This window comes from Alligator mississippiensis, chromosome 14 (genome assembly GCF_030867095.1).
Source record: "Alligator mississippiensis isolate rAllMis1 chromosome 14, rAllMis1, whole genome shotgun sequence".
Classification (NCBI taxonomy): Eukaryota; Metazoa; Chordata; order Crocodylia; family Alligatoridae; genus Alligator; species Alligator mississippiensis.
Window position 1 is genome coordinate 5,538,742 of NC_081837.1, and position 16,914 is coordinate 5,555,655.

The window sequence follows — 16,914 nt, forward strand, 5'->3', positions numbered from 1 at the left end:
CTCTGAGCGTCTCGGCTTGGTTTTGGAAGGTTTGTCCAGTCCATGCGCTCCCTGCTTAAACTTTGTTACGGCAGTGGAAGAGTGCAAGGGAGAGAGCATGCAGTGACTTCATGTGCTAAATTGCTTTGCTTTTAAAGCCGAGCGTGGCCTGCCATGCAGACTTCTGGGGGGCGCAGGTGTGTTTTTGCTTCCCAGAACTGACAGTCCCAGAGGATGGCAATTCCAACCAGACGGGATGTCCTTCCCACAAGCCATCAGTCTTTTCTTCCTGCTTGACTGCCAGGTACGTTCAGGTAGTCCACACCTGCTGTGCCGTTGAATGTGCTGCATACGTGTGCGCATCCTCCCGTGGCCTCTGTCTTGTGAGCGGATGATGGCAGCCCAGCAGGGGCATTACTGCTGCCTTCTCTCTCCTAAATGTGATATTGTTTTTGGGAGGTGGAGGAGAAGGGGCTTTACCGAATCTGTTTCCGTAACAGGGCCTGATGGCACCCAGCCAGAGCAAAAGCCATTTAGGGCTGTTGGTCTGGGATCATTTCCACTGAAAGGACACCATGGAAGCCAAACTCTTAAGGCCCTGCATTTAGCCATCCCACTGCATCCTCCCCCAGGGATTTGTTGCCTTCCCCATCTCTTGCCCCTGGTCTGTGAGATTGAGCTCTGCTCCTGCCTGGCCCTCGTGAGCAGGGTCAGGACCCCAAGTTGATGGCCCACTTCCTATCAGAAGGGCATATGATTTTGTTTGCAGTATAATGGGCACCCTCTTCTCCATGCGCGCCTCCTGGGATGCAAAGGGATGATGGGAAAACCCTGGGATTGGCACTTGATTTCAGAGCCTCTTTGCCATAGGCTCCATCCGCCGTTTTGGCCAGGCGTACTCATAGCTCTCTGCTTTTCTTCCTAAATTCATCAGGACTTGATGAGGATGCACTTCTTACATGACCGGAGAGCTCAGGTGCTCCAGCAAGCAGGGTATGTTTGCATTTAAATAGACAGTAGGCACATCTACATGTTCACCGTTACTGCACAGTAACTGAAAATTAATTTGCAGTACAGGCACGTGTATACATGTACACGCCCGTACTCCGCAGTAACTATCTCGATTTAAGCCTCAGTTGTTACTGTGCAGTAACCCTGTTTGTGTGGACTTATTTGGGATTAACTTTAGTCCCAGGTCAGCCTACACACAATCTTACTGCACTGTAATGCCTGCAGGTGTAGATGGCAGTATAAAAGCCGCTTACTGTGCAGTAAGTTACTGCACAGTAAATGCACATGTAGACACACCCAGTGAGAGGTTAATACTGCCTCCAAAATTCAAAGGAAATGATACTTTACAAAACCTCCCTGGTTCTTAAAACCTTGTAGCTTCTTCCCACTCTCTTTGCAGGCTGCACCAGTGCTGTGGATTGGACAGCTCTGTTGTGCTAGCGTTCAAAAAATAGGGGATTGTGTGTGGGCATGAGGGGACCTGAGGTGTGTGCTGTTTGTGCCTTGTCACATGCTGTTGGCATGCATTTTGGCTGAGGATAGGGTAGCTGGAAAGCGAGCTAATTGGCTAGCTTTGTGCTTGTTAACTGTTACAGGCCACAGAATAACATTTTTACATCTGGTATCTTTCTGTGTTGACCCCTTGGTTGAGACATAAGAGGAAAGTGAACATACTCTCTCCAAGGGATAGTGTTGGGACCAGCTGCCAGCTGGAGCAGTTCGATAGGTGCCTGGCCCCTCATAGTTGAGTTTGATGGACTCTCTTTGGGAGATTTTCTGGTACGCCTTTCATCCGGGATCATATCGAAGAGCCTGAGATGGTGTCTGAGCCCAATGAAACCATATGTTTGAGGGCTGGGGTGGGTAAGTGGAATTGTTCTTAATTAAAGCAGGTGGGTGTAGAGGCATAGAAAAGGGGCAGGCTTCCCTTGTAGTGTCACTGAGTTAGGCGGATTAGAGCTGCAGCCTTAAAGTGGATTGGGGAAAAAGGGAAGGGCACTGGGGAAGCATCTGCAGGCTTCAGCGAGCAGAGTTGCTCCCTTATTGGAAGCCCTTGACCTGGGTGCAACAGGGTGTGGGGGCTCGAGCTGGCAAGACGCAGGCCTTGGCTGCCTGCTTCAGGAGCCTGTGCCTACAGGAAGCCACAGGGTGGTAGGAGAATTTGTCTTTCCGGGTGTCATTTGCTGCAATACAATTAGTCACCCTGGTTATTTAAAACGGAGCGTGTGTGCATGCGTGTTTGGGGGGGAGTGGAATTGGTGACGTTTCCTTAAAAGGCTCCAAGCCACTCGGCCTTTCGAGTTACTTTGACAGGAGCAAGCGGCGTGTGTTTGTCAGCTTTGCCCACCTGAGTGTGAAATGATGTTCTATCAAAACACCCGTTTCAGCATTTCCCTCTCCGCTCCTGACATGTGAACCCTGCTGCGGACAGTAACTGCTGCTTTCTGCCCAGGAATTTCACTGATATTGCAGTACAAGTGGAAACATTTGCTCAGTGGTAATGATGGGGTCTGGCTCAAGCAAGCAAGGCAAGGTTGGAAGGCTATGATTGTGGAGGACTAAATAGCATCACTCTCTGCATTTTTTTTTTTCTCCCCCAGTCAAATGATGGAGTCTTAAAGTCACAATGTCCTTTTTTGTCAATAAAACCTCCTGCTTTATGCTCTCTAATTTCTCAATTGAAATGGCAAAAGCAAGTTATACTTATCAGTTAATAGGCAGGGAGGCTGCGAAGTGTAGGAGAGGTTGCGTGAGGCATCACCTTTTCTTTTCTTTTTTTGTAACGTGATGAAGATAATGATTTTTCAAGCCGGCGTCTGTGGTAGCAGGGAAGTCGGGATGTTTGCGTCCTGTCAGGGGAGTTCACCTGGGTTCTTTTTTTATTCCATCGGCTGTTTGGCATTTACACAGGATAAAGATGGAGAGGGAAGCAGCGAGCAAGAGAACGTGACGTCCCGGGTTCTTTTGCATACGACCATTTAGTGCCAAGACTCTTTGAGGGTAAAATGTGATGCCAACTTCTCCTACCTAAACTAGATCCTTTCTCTCTCACCTTGTTCCTGCAGCACATTGCTCCGGGACAAAGCTGCGCCTCTTTAGACCCACAGTTTGCTACTAAAATCCTATTGTTGCTGGACCTGCCACACTCCCACTTTCACCTTCTGTGCTCCCTCTCCTGGCTGCAGATCTGCACCATGGACCTTGCCCCTTCCTCCCTCGCTCTCCCGTTTTCTCACTGCCAGTGCCTGGATGTCCCCAAGCCCCATGTTTTTGGCACTTAGCACCGTTCCACTGATTCTTCCCACCCCGCTGTCCTGCTCTCTCCCAGGGCAGGGTTTGCCAGCGTTTCAGATCTGTGCCCCATCATGCAGCGGCCAGTTTGAGTCTGCCGCATGTTATTACACCAGTGATCCTGTATCATGGAAGCTCCAACAGCTCCACAGTTAAGGTTGAGTTTACTTTTGGGTACAGAGCAGTGGATTTGACCAAGTCATTACACCTGAAGGATACAGCATCCTTGCTGCCAAAGCCACTGCATCATTAACTCCTTGAGCTCGCATTGAATTTTCTGAGAACCGAGCAGTAAATTCATTAGAGCAGACTTAAAAAACAGACCGTTTATGAAACGCAACCTTCTTGTACTGCTAATGGTCAGCCACTCACCACGTGCACCTGCAGCCTCCTCCTGCAATCCCCGTTTGCGTCTAATAGAGATTGGAGCTCAACTCTGAGCTTTCTGCGCTGTGGGAAGTTCTGGGTCAGGTCTGAATTTTGTGCCTCACACCCTTATCTCAGTTGTGCCTACCTAGCAAAAACCAGTCCCTCCTGGCTGACCTGCCCAAGACGTGACTGAAGAGTCCCTGGTCTGACTTTTTCAGCAGGAGTTTTCAACCTCCGAACCTCAGGGTCACAGACTTCATTTAAAATAAGGTTTTTTTAATAATCCTTGGTTAACACACAATAATTTTTACCAGTTGGTGCATTTGTTCTTCCTGTATTGAGTCCAGGATCCAATTAAAGAGCCTTTTTGGCTTGGGTAGTAGGCGTTTGTCACGCAGGGCACTTGTGCGCATATGCTTGTGCCGCAGCGCTGGGTGCTTTTAAAAGCGCCCGGCGCTGCGTCATATGCGTTTATAAAAATGGCGAAATGCACGTCAGTGCTGAGAAAATGGCGGCGACGCACTTTTAAAATAAAACGCATCAAAGGTTAATTGAGTCTGCTCCAACCTGCCGGATCTCTGGCGCATCGCAGCGGATAAATGTAGGTGTATAAACGCCCACAGTCCTTATATTTTTGCAACTGGATGAGTTTTGGTTTTACCGCTGAAGGGTGTATTAATTTGCTGTTCTTCCTCACCCGTCTGCCTTCCCTGCCTAGTCAGGATGCTTAGGTTTTAAAATTAAAAATAAATAAATTTAAACTGGCCGTCTTTTTTTTTTTTTAACAGGGAATCTTGCCCCTCTTATCAGAACTGCTGCATATGTGATATTAATTGGAATCTTGTTGCTGGGTCACTTTCATTGTTTTTCAAGTACCGTCAAGTCCAAGAAAATGTATGAAAACTAAATTATAGTCCCACGTAGTCTGTCTGATTGAATCCTCCTTATGGCTCTGCGGTCTCATACATCCTATTAAAATATTCAATCTTGTTTTCTTACTTGAAGAGCCTGTCTGTAAAGGGCAAACTTATAGAAAACCTCATTCCCTAGAGATATGGTATCCAGCCACACTGACATATTTACATATTTCTGTACTGCATGTGATTGGTCTTATGTAAGTTATTCCCTACACTTGTATTTATTAATAAAGATTGTTGAATGCATTTTTAATTATACAGGGGCCCTTTCATTTGATATTGCTGCCTGCCTTCTGCTTCCAGTTTGACCTTGAAAAGTTACTTTCCCTTTTTTTTTTTATTCCCCCCCCTCCACAGGACGGAGCTTTATCGATCGCTGTTTGGAAAAATCACGCACCCCGATGCTCTCCCGCAGAATTAGCAGCCGACCCTTGGGAGCAGGAGGACGTTTTCGTTCTTATTCTCTGCGTTTTGGCCAATGTGCAAATGAATCCTTTGTGTGTGGTTGGACACTTGCCTATGCAACACCGGGGACCCTCCAGGCTGCCATGTCTAGTCCAGTTGAGAAGAGACAGCTCCACTTGCTTAATGATCTGGCCTTAATTGCAGTCATTCCTTGTACGTGTTTGGGGGGGAGGGATGGTGGAGGTAGTGTGGGGACCAGCTTCCAGCTCTCACCGACCCCTGTGACTAAAAACCCCAATGTGGACTCCATTACTTGACTACAGTATAACAAATAAATACGGCTTCCTGTGTATGGGGAAGCTCTAGCATTGTTCCTTTGCAACATAAGAGGAGGAAGGGAGTGGTGCCTGCCTGTTAAAGTGTCTTTTCATTTGCTGGGGATCATTCTACTTCATTTCGTGCAGGGTTGTAGCTAGTTTGTACAATGGCAGGTCAGCCCCAATCATAAGTGCAGGTGATCTAGCCCAGCTAGAGGGAGCCGCATCATCTTTTAAAATGGGCTGCGTTGCGGTTTCTGTAAGGATCCATTTGTGCTAATTGCAGAAGGCCATTCATGGCCGTGGTCTTGTAGTCTGCCCTGTGGCCACTGTGGAGTGCCACTGAACTCAGGATGCCCCAGCAATGGCTGGTGTGCCCAGTGTGTCCAGCCTCCCGAGGCCTGGTCTGGCAACACCTGGTTCTGGTGCATGAAAACATGTGCTCTCTTCATGGATGGTGTGAATTGAAACCCTCCACCTGCCAAAAGCAACATCTATAAAGCATACAAGGGCATTGACACATTGGCATCCATCAGAACGGACTCACGTGGCCAGGACTAGTTTTTGCAGTCGGAAGATATTGGTGAGGTTTCAGGCCCGCTCTGATGTTCCACACGTAATTATTTTTGCTGCTGCCGTGTACTTCTCCCTGCCTTCCCCCAGTGACACGCTTTCTGTAGGGGTGAGCACCGGTGTAAATCTGGCCAGAGGAGATGATTCACTTGTTTTTTCATCCGAAGGTCAAAAGCTGGGAATTAAAATCCCATAAGGGGGATTTATTAGCCTGCTGTGATCACTCTGAGATGGAGATTATCTTGCCTAAGCAATACGTGCATATGTATGATGTGTAACAGCAAGCCGGCCATTGCTGGTCCACAGTGTTTACCCACGGTATCTGTGTTTTGCTTTTTATACAAGCTGATTAAAACGTTTTGCAAACTGAGTGGCCAAGACTGGGTTGGTGCAGGGATGGTTCCTGGTTTAGGCAGTGGCATGAGTTTGGGCTGCAATGCTACTTGCCACCAGGCGCAGAACCAGACCTGTGGGTGGAAGGGAAGAGAGGCATTTCCCCGCCAGGCTGGGCAGTATAAAGGGCCTTCAGGCAGTCTGTGCTTGAGCACCAGTAGTCAGGATCTTTTAAGTGGGGGAGTGGTCATTGTCACGGGGATAGATGCACTGGTGCTTGTGGCCAGAGGGTTGTTTGTAGGGGTACAAGTAACAGCGTCCTTGCAGGCATTCCTTTAGTGAACCAGAAAAGACAGACCTCATCTCTTGGCTTGGCCAGCATTGCCGCAGGGTTTTGCTGTTAGGACTCGAAATGGTGGAGGACAGTATGCAAAGAAGTGTGGATAAGGCCGTTTTACCCATAAAACTTGCAGGGCAGTGCCAGGCTTTAGTATAGACGGGAAGGAATAGACCCAGGGTGAATGCAGGAAGGGTAATTAATGCTTTTGGTTTCAAGCAGCAAGCTGTAGTCCTTTAATGCACCACAAAGGAGTCTGTATTCTCTTGGGTCAATAGTAGTTTACCTTTGCACAGCGTCTTTCGTTTAAGGATCTTGAAGAGCCCTGCATGCACAGCTCTCATGACACTGCATAAGGTAGGTAAGCATTATTGTCACCCATTTCACAGCTGGACATACCAACGTCTTTTACTAAGCAATAAGTGCATAGGAGACCAATTATAAACCAGTACATCTTGGGTGTTACCTTAGTTTTGATTGTACCACAGGGACATTCACCTATTTGGGTATTTTATACCTAATGTTATACATAATGTCTGTAGTCACCTAATGGTGTTGATCACGGGTATCTGTGCTGTATTTTGCTTTAACCACAGTGATATGCAAGACTTTTAGAAATATTGGGCTGGGGTTGCTATCAGATTTGGTTCCATCCTGCATGGCACTTGAATAATAGTTGCTCCAAAATATGAGAGCAAATAATATGTTTAATTAGATGGAGCATCTGAAAGGTAAGTGGTGGAGGTGGTATAAAATACATAACTGTACTAGGCAGTTTTTAGAATTCAGGATACCACCCTCCTTCAAGCAAAGAATAAATTGGAAACTAGTTTAATTGACACGGATCCTGCAATTCAACTGTTAACTGAAGGACAGATTAGTTGATTGATTTGCATTTTAATAAAACCTAATACTTTATTTTTGTGTGTGGGGCTAATGCTGATTTTTTTAAAATGAGTTTGGAATTGTTATCAGGACTTTTCATTTAGAGCCATTTTCATTGCTGAGTGAATCATTCCTCTCCTCTTTTGGGAAGGTGGGGTCTTTGGTTTCTGACCCCCTTGGCTGCTGATACCATTTGACATTGTAAATTATATTTTTTTTTTAAGATTCCTGGTCAACACACGCACATGCCTTGGCCACAGACCTCTCGTATATAGAAAGGTAGAGGTTATCAGGGATGGAAAGTGCTTGCTAAGGTTGTAGCCTACATCCTGTTTGAGTGGTTTGCCTGTTACAGGTTGAAATTCATTCACCGGAGGTTGAGTGAAGATAAAGGAAACTAAATACTTGTTTGCTTTGTTGTAGGGCAAAGCTGCTTAATAACCAGGTTAACCAAAGCGTGAATTGACTCGTGTGCATCAGACTTCATGCATCTCTCATAAGCAGTGTGGAAGGTGAGACTGGAGCAGTGAATAGCTTGTAGTGAGCTGGGGGCTGACCATACCAAGGGTTCAGTGTTGCGGCTCGGTGCAGCCAGGGCCCAGACACCGCTCACCTGAGTGATTCGGAAGCGAGTTGGCACCTCTCCTCTTGCATCTGAGCTTTGCCGTGGCATTGGAGCTGTAGGCGGCAATTAAAGAGAGAGGCCATATATTATGGAACAGCATAGTAAACTGAGAACGCCAGCACGTGCTAAGGATGTGGCCTCAGTAAAACCGTCCACTGCAACCCTTTAGGACCAGGTCCTGTCTCCTGTGGAAAAGGTACTGTTCAAGTTTAGAAAATGCATGTCACGATCCGCACTGACTTTGTCTTTGCAAAAGGAACGTATCATGGATGACTAAATCTTTCTGTTCACTTGCAGCAAGGCAGCAGCTGCGGCTCTCAGAGAAGCACATTGATTTTTTTTCCTTTCCTGTCTTTCCAGCTCTCTGCTCGGGCAAAATTTGCCAGGCGGAAACTTACTAAATGTCACTGTTGACTCCTTGCTGCCGCTCTCACTATTCCTAGATCTAAATAACGACCTTATGCTGCAACGCTTCCACCAGTGACGGTGCTCCCCAGAGCATACGAGGGCAAGGCTGGCTGAGCGGAGAAATCCAGCGGCAGAGACACGAGGCTAAATAACAATATGGGGAGCTACTGGAGAGAGCAACAAACCCACCGGCGGTGTATGGTGGGGAGGTAGAGGAAGAGCGTTACAGCTCAGCGAGGACATGGTGAGGCTTAGGAAAGCCATCTCCTGGGGAGGACTGGTGAGCAATAGCAAGGCAATTCACAGGCTGATGCTTGGTACCAAGCGCTTCGGTCTGCTGATCAGAGGTGGACACAGTTAAACCTGCAGGGGGTGGGAATAAATCAAGCTGCCTTGACTTAAAACACAAAGTTGTGAGTATGTGAGGAGCCCCAGCAGTGCTGCAGCTCTGCTCAGTGCCAGACTTACTTCTGGATGACATGGGCGAGGAGGAGAGGGGGGCAGACGCTCGCATGCTTCTAGCACGCAGCCCACTTGCTCATGTGAGCCGGCCACAGTGCAGATCTGCTCCAGGCTTACCCCTTGAGCTTCACCTCCCTGCTCATGCATCTGTGGCATGTGCGTGTGGGTATACCTGTGATAGCCTTAAAGCTACAGGTGCAGGGAAGCCACGGGAATGCCACTTGCTGCCACATGAGCCAGCTGTGGCTAATCCCAAAGCACCCTCACACCACTCTTGACCCTACACCACTGCATGGAAGCCATGCAGCTGCAGCCTTGGTTGGCTGATTTCTCCCTGCTGCGCCAGCCAGGTAACGTATTGGCATCCCAGAAGTAGTTTCCCCAGGTGTTGATCAGGGATTGGGATGTACTTGCAGTGCATTTAAGCCCCTGATGTGGTCTTTTAACATTTAACTGCCGCCCCAATGTAAGCAAGCATTAAGGCTGGTGAAAGGGAAGCAAGATGCCCACGCCCTACATGGGGGTTTGGTGTTTAAGCAAGCACTCTGCCATAAGCTGCTGCTGGGCTGACTTGGTGCTGCCTGGCCAATCTGCATGCTTAAACGCTCCTTTTCAGCTTGACTCCTGTGTCCTTTAAAGTTGTCGCGCACAGCACTTGGGTTTCAGCGAGGGCTGTAATGTTAAAAGGGTAATACGAGCCACTTGAAACGTGATAACGTCGGGTTCATATTGTTTGAGGAGATAAGAGAAATTCAAAGCCCTACTAAGGAAGCTTTTGAATTTACTTATCAGTGTTTAAGCAGGCTTGTCTCTCCCCCCACCTGGGTAGTGTGATACAGCGCGAGAACCTTCCACAGGAGACTGGTGCCTGCAAGGCCCCGTTTCAGCTGCTGACCCTGCCACTGAGGGCAGCGCTCGAGTCCTGATGCTGCCAGCGTGTGCGTATGCTACCGGGGACACTCAGCCTGCAGCATGGCTGTGCCGGGGCTAAGCCGAGGCATCAACTGGAGTGTCCTGAGTGTGACTTGGTGGAGTCCAGCAGCAGTGTGGCCTTCAGTTAATCAGCTCTGCCTTTGCGCAGCAGTGGCACTATGGGCAATACAAATTGCTTCAGAGATGGGCGAGGGCACAGTGCTTGTGCAGACTGTAAAGGCAGGCATGTTAGCAGTGTGTTTCATGTGCTCAGAAAGTAGCTTGAAGGTCTAGCGGGCACATGGGGCTTTGCATGCCCAACTGGAACAGGGCAGGTTTTCCCCAAGGCTGCTACCAGCTTACACAGGCTCCATGACCCTGCCTCTGGCCACTGGCTAGCACCACACCAGTAAACTACTGGACCAGCCTGTGGTTACTCCCAGGGGTGGTGGCACAGGGGGTGGTCCTAAGCAGCTGAGCTGGCCCCTTTGCAGGTCTGGGGCAGGGGCTGTGGAAGTGTATGACTGTAGGCAGCTTTCCTGACCTTATTTCTGCTGTGCTGGTCATGCCACACTGCGCTCCCCTGCTGCTGCTGTGGGCCAGGTGGGTACTAGCATCTGCCTGCAGGGAGGAGGCTAAAGGCTGAGTCTCAAGTGAGAGGCCCGCCACCGCTCAGGGTGGGAGCAGCTCGGGACAGCTGCTGCACCACTTGGGCCAGGTGCAGCGTCCCTAGCTCAGGGGAAAGGCAAACACGGCGCCGTGCTTGGTTAGCAGACAGGGCTCTTGATCCTACCGCAGGGCTGTTCGCTGGTCAAAAGGCTTGAGTGGTGTTTAATAAGGGCCAAACTACCAGGACGGTTTCCACTAAGTTGTCCTAATACTGTCAATTAACAGCACATAGGAGTTTTTCCCAATAGGATATTAATGCTTTATTAATTCATGATACATTTGCTAATTAGCACCTCCATGCCTGTGCATTCTACCTTTTAAAACCACTGCAGATCAGCTGGAAGGTGTGTTTGGGGACCTGCGGTGGGGTGGGGGGTGAAGAGTCCTGTATTAATCCTCCTCCCCCAGCCCACACCAGATGCGAATTCCAAGTTTCAGACAAACAACTTCATTTACAAGTGTGTCTCTAATTAGCTGCAGAATTAGTAAAGCGGAGTTTTCCCCCCATAGAACGGCTAAAGCCCTGAGGGAGGCTGTGGAATGGAGAGCATCGCATTTCCAATTATTTTGTTGAATTGCTAATTTAGTTATTGTGCCTGGCGTAATTGTGATGGGTATTGGGTGTGCAATTCAATTTGTTTTAAATATTTGTGGGAAGGCTGATCAGTAATGGAGCTGACCTATTTCATGGCCCAAATTGAGAGAAGCGACTATAACAAAAACAGCTACAAAGCCACAGTTTGTTTCAGTTTTTATTTTGATCTCTCTCATCCCTCTTAAGACTGTTGATGCAACAAAAGGTTTAAATTAAAAGCTGATAGCACTTTGATCTTGGGCTTTTGAAAGCTTACAGCTTTGGTACTGCTTTTCTTGGCATTTTAATATGTAGATATTTTAGGCTAAAGAGTTTTTAAATGCATTTCTGGAGTTCAATAGGGGTGGTTCCCCCTCTCCTTCCCCCCCCCAACTTTTATGATGTTTGTTGAGGTGATCTATGTCCTTAAGCCCCCCCGGATGCTGGTTTGGGCAAAGCACGAGACCGAGTGGAGTTTGCCAGCAGGATGCACTGCAAAACCTTTGCAGCTTAGGTACTTACCATTAATTCCAAGTGGAGAGTTCTTAGGGACTTGTCTGCAGTAAATACCATTGGATCTGTTTTTAACTTAGCAGCTGGGGCACCATTTCCTTGGCTCTACTTGTAACTTTATTTCCACAGAGCAGTGGTGGTAGTGGGGAATCTGTGCAGAAATGTCTAGGGTGATTTTTAACAGTTGTGCTATCCCCTGCCCTTTAAGGCCATACGTCTTATAAATAGCCTGGGAGAAAAAGCAGCTTTGGAAATGCCAAGTGAGCTCCAGACTGGGAGCTGAGCAAGCCCCTGTGCCTACCCCATGGTGGAGGATGAAAGGGACATGCCAAACAGCTCTGCTCTGCTGCGCGCTGATGTTACTTGGTGGGAGAACAGACGCAGTCCTGCCTGGGCTTGGTAGCGGTGCTGGGGCAGAGGCATGCGTCGGACACGGAAAAGTGAGTTTGAGCTAGGTCTGGTACAGGGATCCCTGTAGGGCTCAATCCTGAGCTGTAGAGGCCCTGCTCAGTAATGTCCTGCAGCAAGCTGTGGGGCAAGCTGTTCAGAATTGATCCCGTGAAACAGAAGCAGGATGCGATATGCTTGTGCATGCACCAGGCCTGGCCTTAGGGAGGGCCTGCATCACTGTCTTGGTGAATGCTGCTGGAAAGGGGCACGGACTGGTGCAGGGCAGTGGGCTGCTTGCAGGCTCTGTTGCTACCTTCCAAGGACTGGATTAAGTGAAAAGTGGTCCCTTCTTGCCCCTGGGCCTGCACCTGTTCTCGATTTGTTTGACAGCACTGGCTACTGCAGGGAGGGTGCAAATTAGAGGAGAAAGTGAAGGCAACTTGTACAGGGCCTGGTAGAGGCTGACCTGAGAAGGATAACCATGCTATTCGTGGCCACACAGGTCCAGGTGTCAGCTTGAGCTAGGTTGGTTCAATCTCCTTGGCAGCGGAGGGGCTGTGTTGACTGGTAAATGACCTGTGCCATGTTCTGCATAAACCACTTGCTGCATTAGCAACCTTCTCCGTGCTGGGGAGTCGCAGCTAATGCTTAGCGCAGGGCACACATTGTGATCACGGACACAGACTGGAGCCAATTCTTTTTATTAAAAACTTTGAGGTAAGTGAAATACTTCAGCACCAGCAAGAGCCATACGTGTCCAGCAGTAACATCTCCTGGGTTCAGTGTTACCTGGGTGTGCCTATGTTCCCACCGCAACATACAGCAGCTAGTGACAGAAAGCAAGATGGCCACGGACAGTTGACACTGCCCTGGGAGCTGCTGAAGAAGGTCACCGTGGCTGTTAGCTGACTGCCTGTCGCCCTCACACACAGCTTTAAGTAAGACACTAGTAACAGGTCTGGCTTACAGGGGCACTGGTACTTGGAACTGCTGAATGCCAGCCGCTCCCCCTCCCCAGCTCACAGTTTTGGGGGGGGATTGTCTGGGGAGAGCCAGAAGGCAGGCACGAGCCTTGTCGGTTTAATACTTCATCTGGAGCAGGTGTCCAGCTCCTAGGTCACAGCATGCTACCTCTACTAGCTGTAGACTAGCATGCCATCACCGCAGCACTCTGACTGCCATGTGTACGCACAACCCTGGCCACAGCAGCATTTTCAAGGTGGTGGGTGCTTGTGGGAAACGCACTTGAAAACAAGGCTCTTATTTGAATATCCTTGGCACTGGTGGAGCTGTGGGGTTTTCCCTGCCTGAGGGGTGTGGGTCTATTCAAAACGGCCATGGCATGTGCAGCTCTGCTGAGCAGCTGGAGCAACAGGCACCAGCATATCCACGTGCTCCAGTAGCACCGCAGTTGTGACCTCAGGCCTCCCCGAGCCCCTCACCTTAATGAGAGGTTCTTGAAGGCCCACTGTAACAAACTCCCTGCGGTCCAGACTCACCTCTTTGTGGCAACAGTCAGAAGCCCTTCCACGCTGGCAGAGGTATGCAGCTACAGCCTCAATAACCCGGCCTCTGGGGAGGGCAGGAGAGGCTGGGCAGAGTACTGCCTACTGTCTCATGCTTGTGTCAATCCTATTACTTCTAAGCAGGAATTAAGGTTATAAAAGAAAACCAGGCCCTTGCCCTGTCAGCTGCACCTTTGTCGCCTGCACCATCAGCGCGGTGTTCCCAGTGGCGGCAGGCAAAGGCTCTCTAATGCTTGCTGGCACTACAAGGGGTGAATTTATGAAACACCCGGCATTTGAGTTTTTAAAAACTGCAGCTAGAGAAACAAGTCTTCTCCACATGCCTGCTTCCCCCAGCAAAGGGGTGCAGCATACTGAGTATGTGAGAAGAATTCACATCGCTAATTTGCTTTGCAATGTTACCATGAAGCCGTTTCACATTGATTTGCCTCTGCTGGTCTGGTTGGATTGTACTGCTCGGGTTTCACGACTGCAGTTTTCTATCGCAGTCAGGACCTAGTGACACCAGCCAGAGTCAGACTCCTGCCCAGCACTGTGAAGAAGATGTAGTTAATGACACAGATACAGAGTAGAGACCGGGAAGCAACAACTACCTCGAATGGAAACAGTGATGACGATACCGAACATGCATGAAAGGTTGCAAGGAAAGTTATCTTATTGTTCAAGCAGCAGTTGTATTCCCTTTTCCCAGCACCACAGCATCAGCCTGAGATGCTCACCTTTTCGATCCTAATGAAAGATCTAATTAGAACATAATTAACAATCAGTTAAATGAATTAAACTGAGTTTTCGTTTAGTGACTCTGGCCCAGCCAGTGACACAACCCTACTGCTGTATTTAAGTCCATCTCCAAGCCTTTACTGGGAAGCTTTTGTGCGGCCTGACGTACCATGCCAGCATAGCAGCTAATACTTATATGTGACCATTAATTTGTTAAAGCAGACATCCAAAAGGAAAATGATCTTTTAAAAAACCCAAATCACTGTTGCTGGTTGTGAAGGAACCCACTGGCCATGGGTGGAGGCTTCCCTCCTGTGACGTAGTGAGTACAGCAGCTGACAAAAAAAGCTGATTTGTGATTCCTTTCCCTCTTTCTAAAAGGGCGAAAAATTGCTTTGTTCACATGGTTGATTGAGCAGCTGGTTTTTTTTCCATTTAAAAACATTGGTTTCAGTAACAAAAAAAGTACAAAAAAGTTAGCGAGGTGGTTTTAATCTCAGTACGTCTGAAACTAACTACTGCCACCTTCCCCCGAGCCACGGAATGAGCCTCTCTGTCTCTCATCCAGGGAAAACTAACAAGTACCAACACAACCTTAGCTACAGCTTCTGAATGTGCAGACAGAATATCAATGCCGCTCTGTACACAAGTGAGAATGTGATAGGTGGGGTCAGCCTTTAAGACAGAAAAAGCTACCATTTGCTATGGATTTAGCATCCAATTTCTGGGTGCAGCTAAAGCGACAATTATAATGTACAGCATTTTCATTCTACGGGAAACCAGCAGAATCTCTGTTCCGACTCCAGACAGGCTGAAAGCCCTGGTCAGAACAATACTTAAATGACGGGGGTCGTTGGAGGCCGAGCACACAAGACAGCTGTGCGTGTTTGAAGTGGAAAACGTAGCCAGCAGCGGCGAGGAGGGAAGATGCCAGGAGTCACTGGGTGTCTCCACTCCTTGTGAGGGTAAGAAAACTACCATGAGTGCCATTTCTCCATTTCTTCCTACGGGGAATCAACAACATCCGAGCTGCACTTGGGAGGAACAGCCAGCCCTGACCGATACCATTGGCACGTACAAAGCCATCACCTTCGTCCCACCTCCCCCAGCCTGGGTGAACAAAGACAAGTCGGCAGGGGCAGAGCTGAGAGCGCGTTAAGACCTCACGGTACCAGGGTACCCTTCATAGTCTGTGTAGTGCTTTTGCGTGGCAGCCGAGCAGCCAGCTGACACTTTGGTCCAGTCACACGGTGTTAAATAAATAAGGGACAGTTAAGACAGCCAGGACCGGGCTCCTGGAACTTGCTTTGAGACGGTTTCCTTGCGTCTTTGTGGCCAGTCAGATTTTCAAATATAAAAGTGTTGTTGCTGCAGCATTTCCCTTTGCTTCCTCTTCTCAGTACAGCGGTCGGGGTTGAGCAAAGGGGAACTTGCAGCTTTTTCCACTGTATGGGGGGAAAAAGGAGAGTGGGAGACGAATCCTCTTACGTGGAAGGAGGCGAGTCCATTGTTGAAAGAATCCGCACTATCTCGGCTCGCTGGGTCGGTGATATATGCTGGGTCATGTGAACGATGGAATCCATGGCAACCTCGGGATTGGCCTGTACCAAACTGCAAAAAGGCGAGAGAATGAGTGACAGCAGTGAGCATACCCCAATCGCTTCCTCCTCGCCCAGCTCGTGTCGGAATAAGGCTGCCTGCAGCTTGCTACCTTTCCTTGGCCAGCCCTCAGTCAGTACCAAACGGAGCCATTTAAGGACCATTCGAACATACGGGATCTCTGAAAGCCACCGGACAGGTCAGCAAAGGCTCCAGTGAGCCAAAACACATTAAGAGACGCCATGCTCATGCAACGCAGTTGCCTGCTCTCAGCAGTTCTTTCTTGCAGGAAGAAGGTAGGAGCCATCGTGCTCAAGGGGCATCTTCTCTTTTCCAGAAGCACCACACACCTGTCTCCTGTGGCGCAGAGACGTTATGGAGGTGCCTGGAAAACTTGCAAAGCACAAGACCTACAAAGCACAGCAACGCAGTGATGTGCACTCCCTGCTCCCCCCTTTCTATCTGCTGGGGGAACAGGTGGCCTGTCGGGGCTTTTCAGTGCAGCGTCCTGCCACCCGACTGTTTTAGCTTTGCACGTGGAAAAGAATGCCCCTCACAATAAAGACGTCCGTTTGTTTGGAATTTAACATCTCCCTTACCTGCTCTGAGCTGGCTAATCTGCTTCCCTCACCCAGAACAGGAGAAACACAGGCAAGATCTTTTGAAACTGTTCTGACACAGAGCTAGGGACTTTTTAATTGAAGAAATAGTTCAGCCTCCCCAGAGACCCTCGGCACCTGTATGGAGAGGGGCCCGAGTGACCAAGCTATCTGCAAACTTCCTGGGATCACCAGTGCTTCTACCACCACCTCAAGGGTCAGCAGGAGTGGGAGATTTCATGGGGGAAAACCCTAAGGGTAGACACAGCCTTTGAAAATACAGGGAGCCTTTCCACTTCCTGCAGTGGGGCAGATGCTGCACTGGAGCTCGCTTACCTCCGTATCTGCTTGAGGATGTAATCTCTGGAGATGTATTTGATGTTTTCCTCCACGACTGAGCGAACGCCTTCTTCTTCTGTGAGCTGTTTCTCCAGCCACTCCACCAGGTCCTTGTTGTTATCCCACAAGTACGCCTGCAAACAAACAGCAAGTGTCATGA

General features: G+C 48.9%; 2 protein-coding genes across 9 annotated transcripts in view; one reads left to right on the forward strand and one right to left on the reverse strand.

Annotated features, from left to right (window-relative positions):
• Positions 1–7,451, forward strand: part of AATF (apoptosis antagonizing transcription factor) — a 75,389-nt gene extending 67,938 nt beyond the window's left edge. For both annotated transcript variants that reach the window (XM_014608121.3, XM_006276474.4), the window contains exon 12: positions 4,926–7,451. In XM_014608121.3, coding sequence (XP_014463607.1) covers positions 4,926–4,989 — 64 coding nt within the window. In that variant the 3' untranslated portion in view covers positions 4,990–7,451. The remainder of the gene's footprint in view (positions 1–4,925) is intronic.
• Positions 7,452–12,656: 5,205 nt separating this feature from the next.
• ACACA (acetyl-CoA carboxylase alpha) overlaps positions 12,657–16,914 on the reverse strand; it is a 182,349-nt gene continuing 178,091 nt past the window's right edge. For all 7 annotated transcript variants that reach the window (XM_059717405.1, XM_006276473.4, XM_019493301.2 and 4 more), the window contains 2 exons: positions 16,752–16,888; positions 12,657–15,828 (listed from right to left, as the gene is read on the reverse strand). In XM_059717405.1, the coding sequence (XP_059573388.1) occupies positions 15,702–15,828; positions 16,752–16,888 (264 nt within the window). In that variant the 3' untranslated portion in view covers positions 12,657–15,701. The remainder of the gene's footprint in view (positions 15,829–16,751; positions 16,889–16,914) is intronic.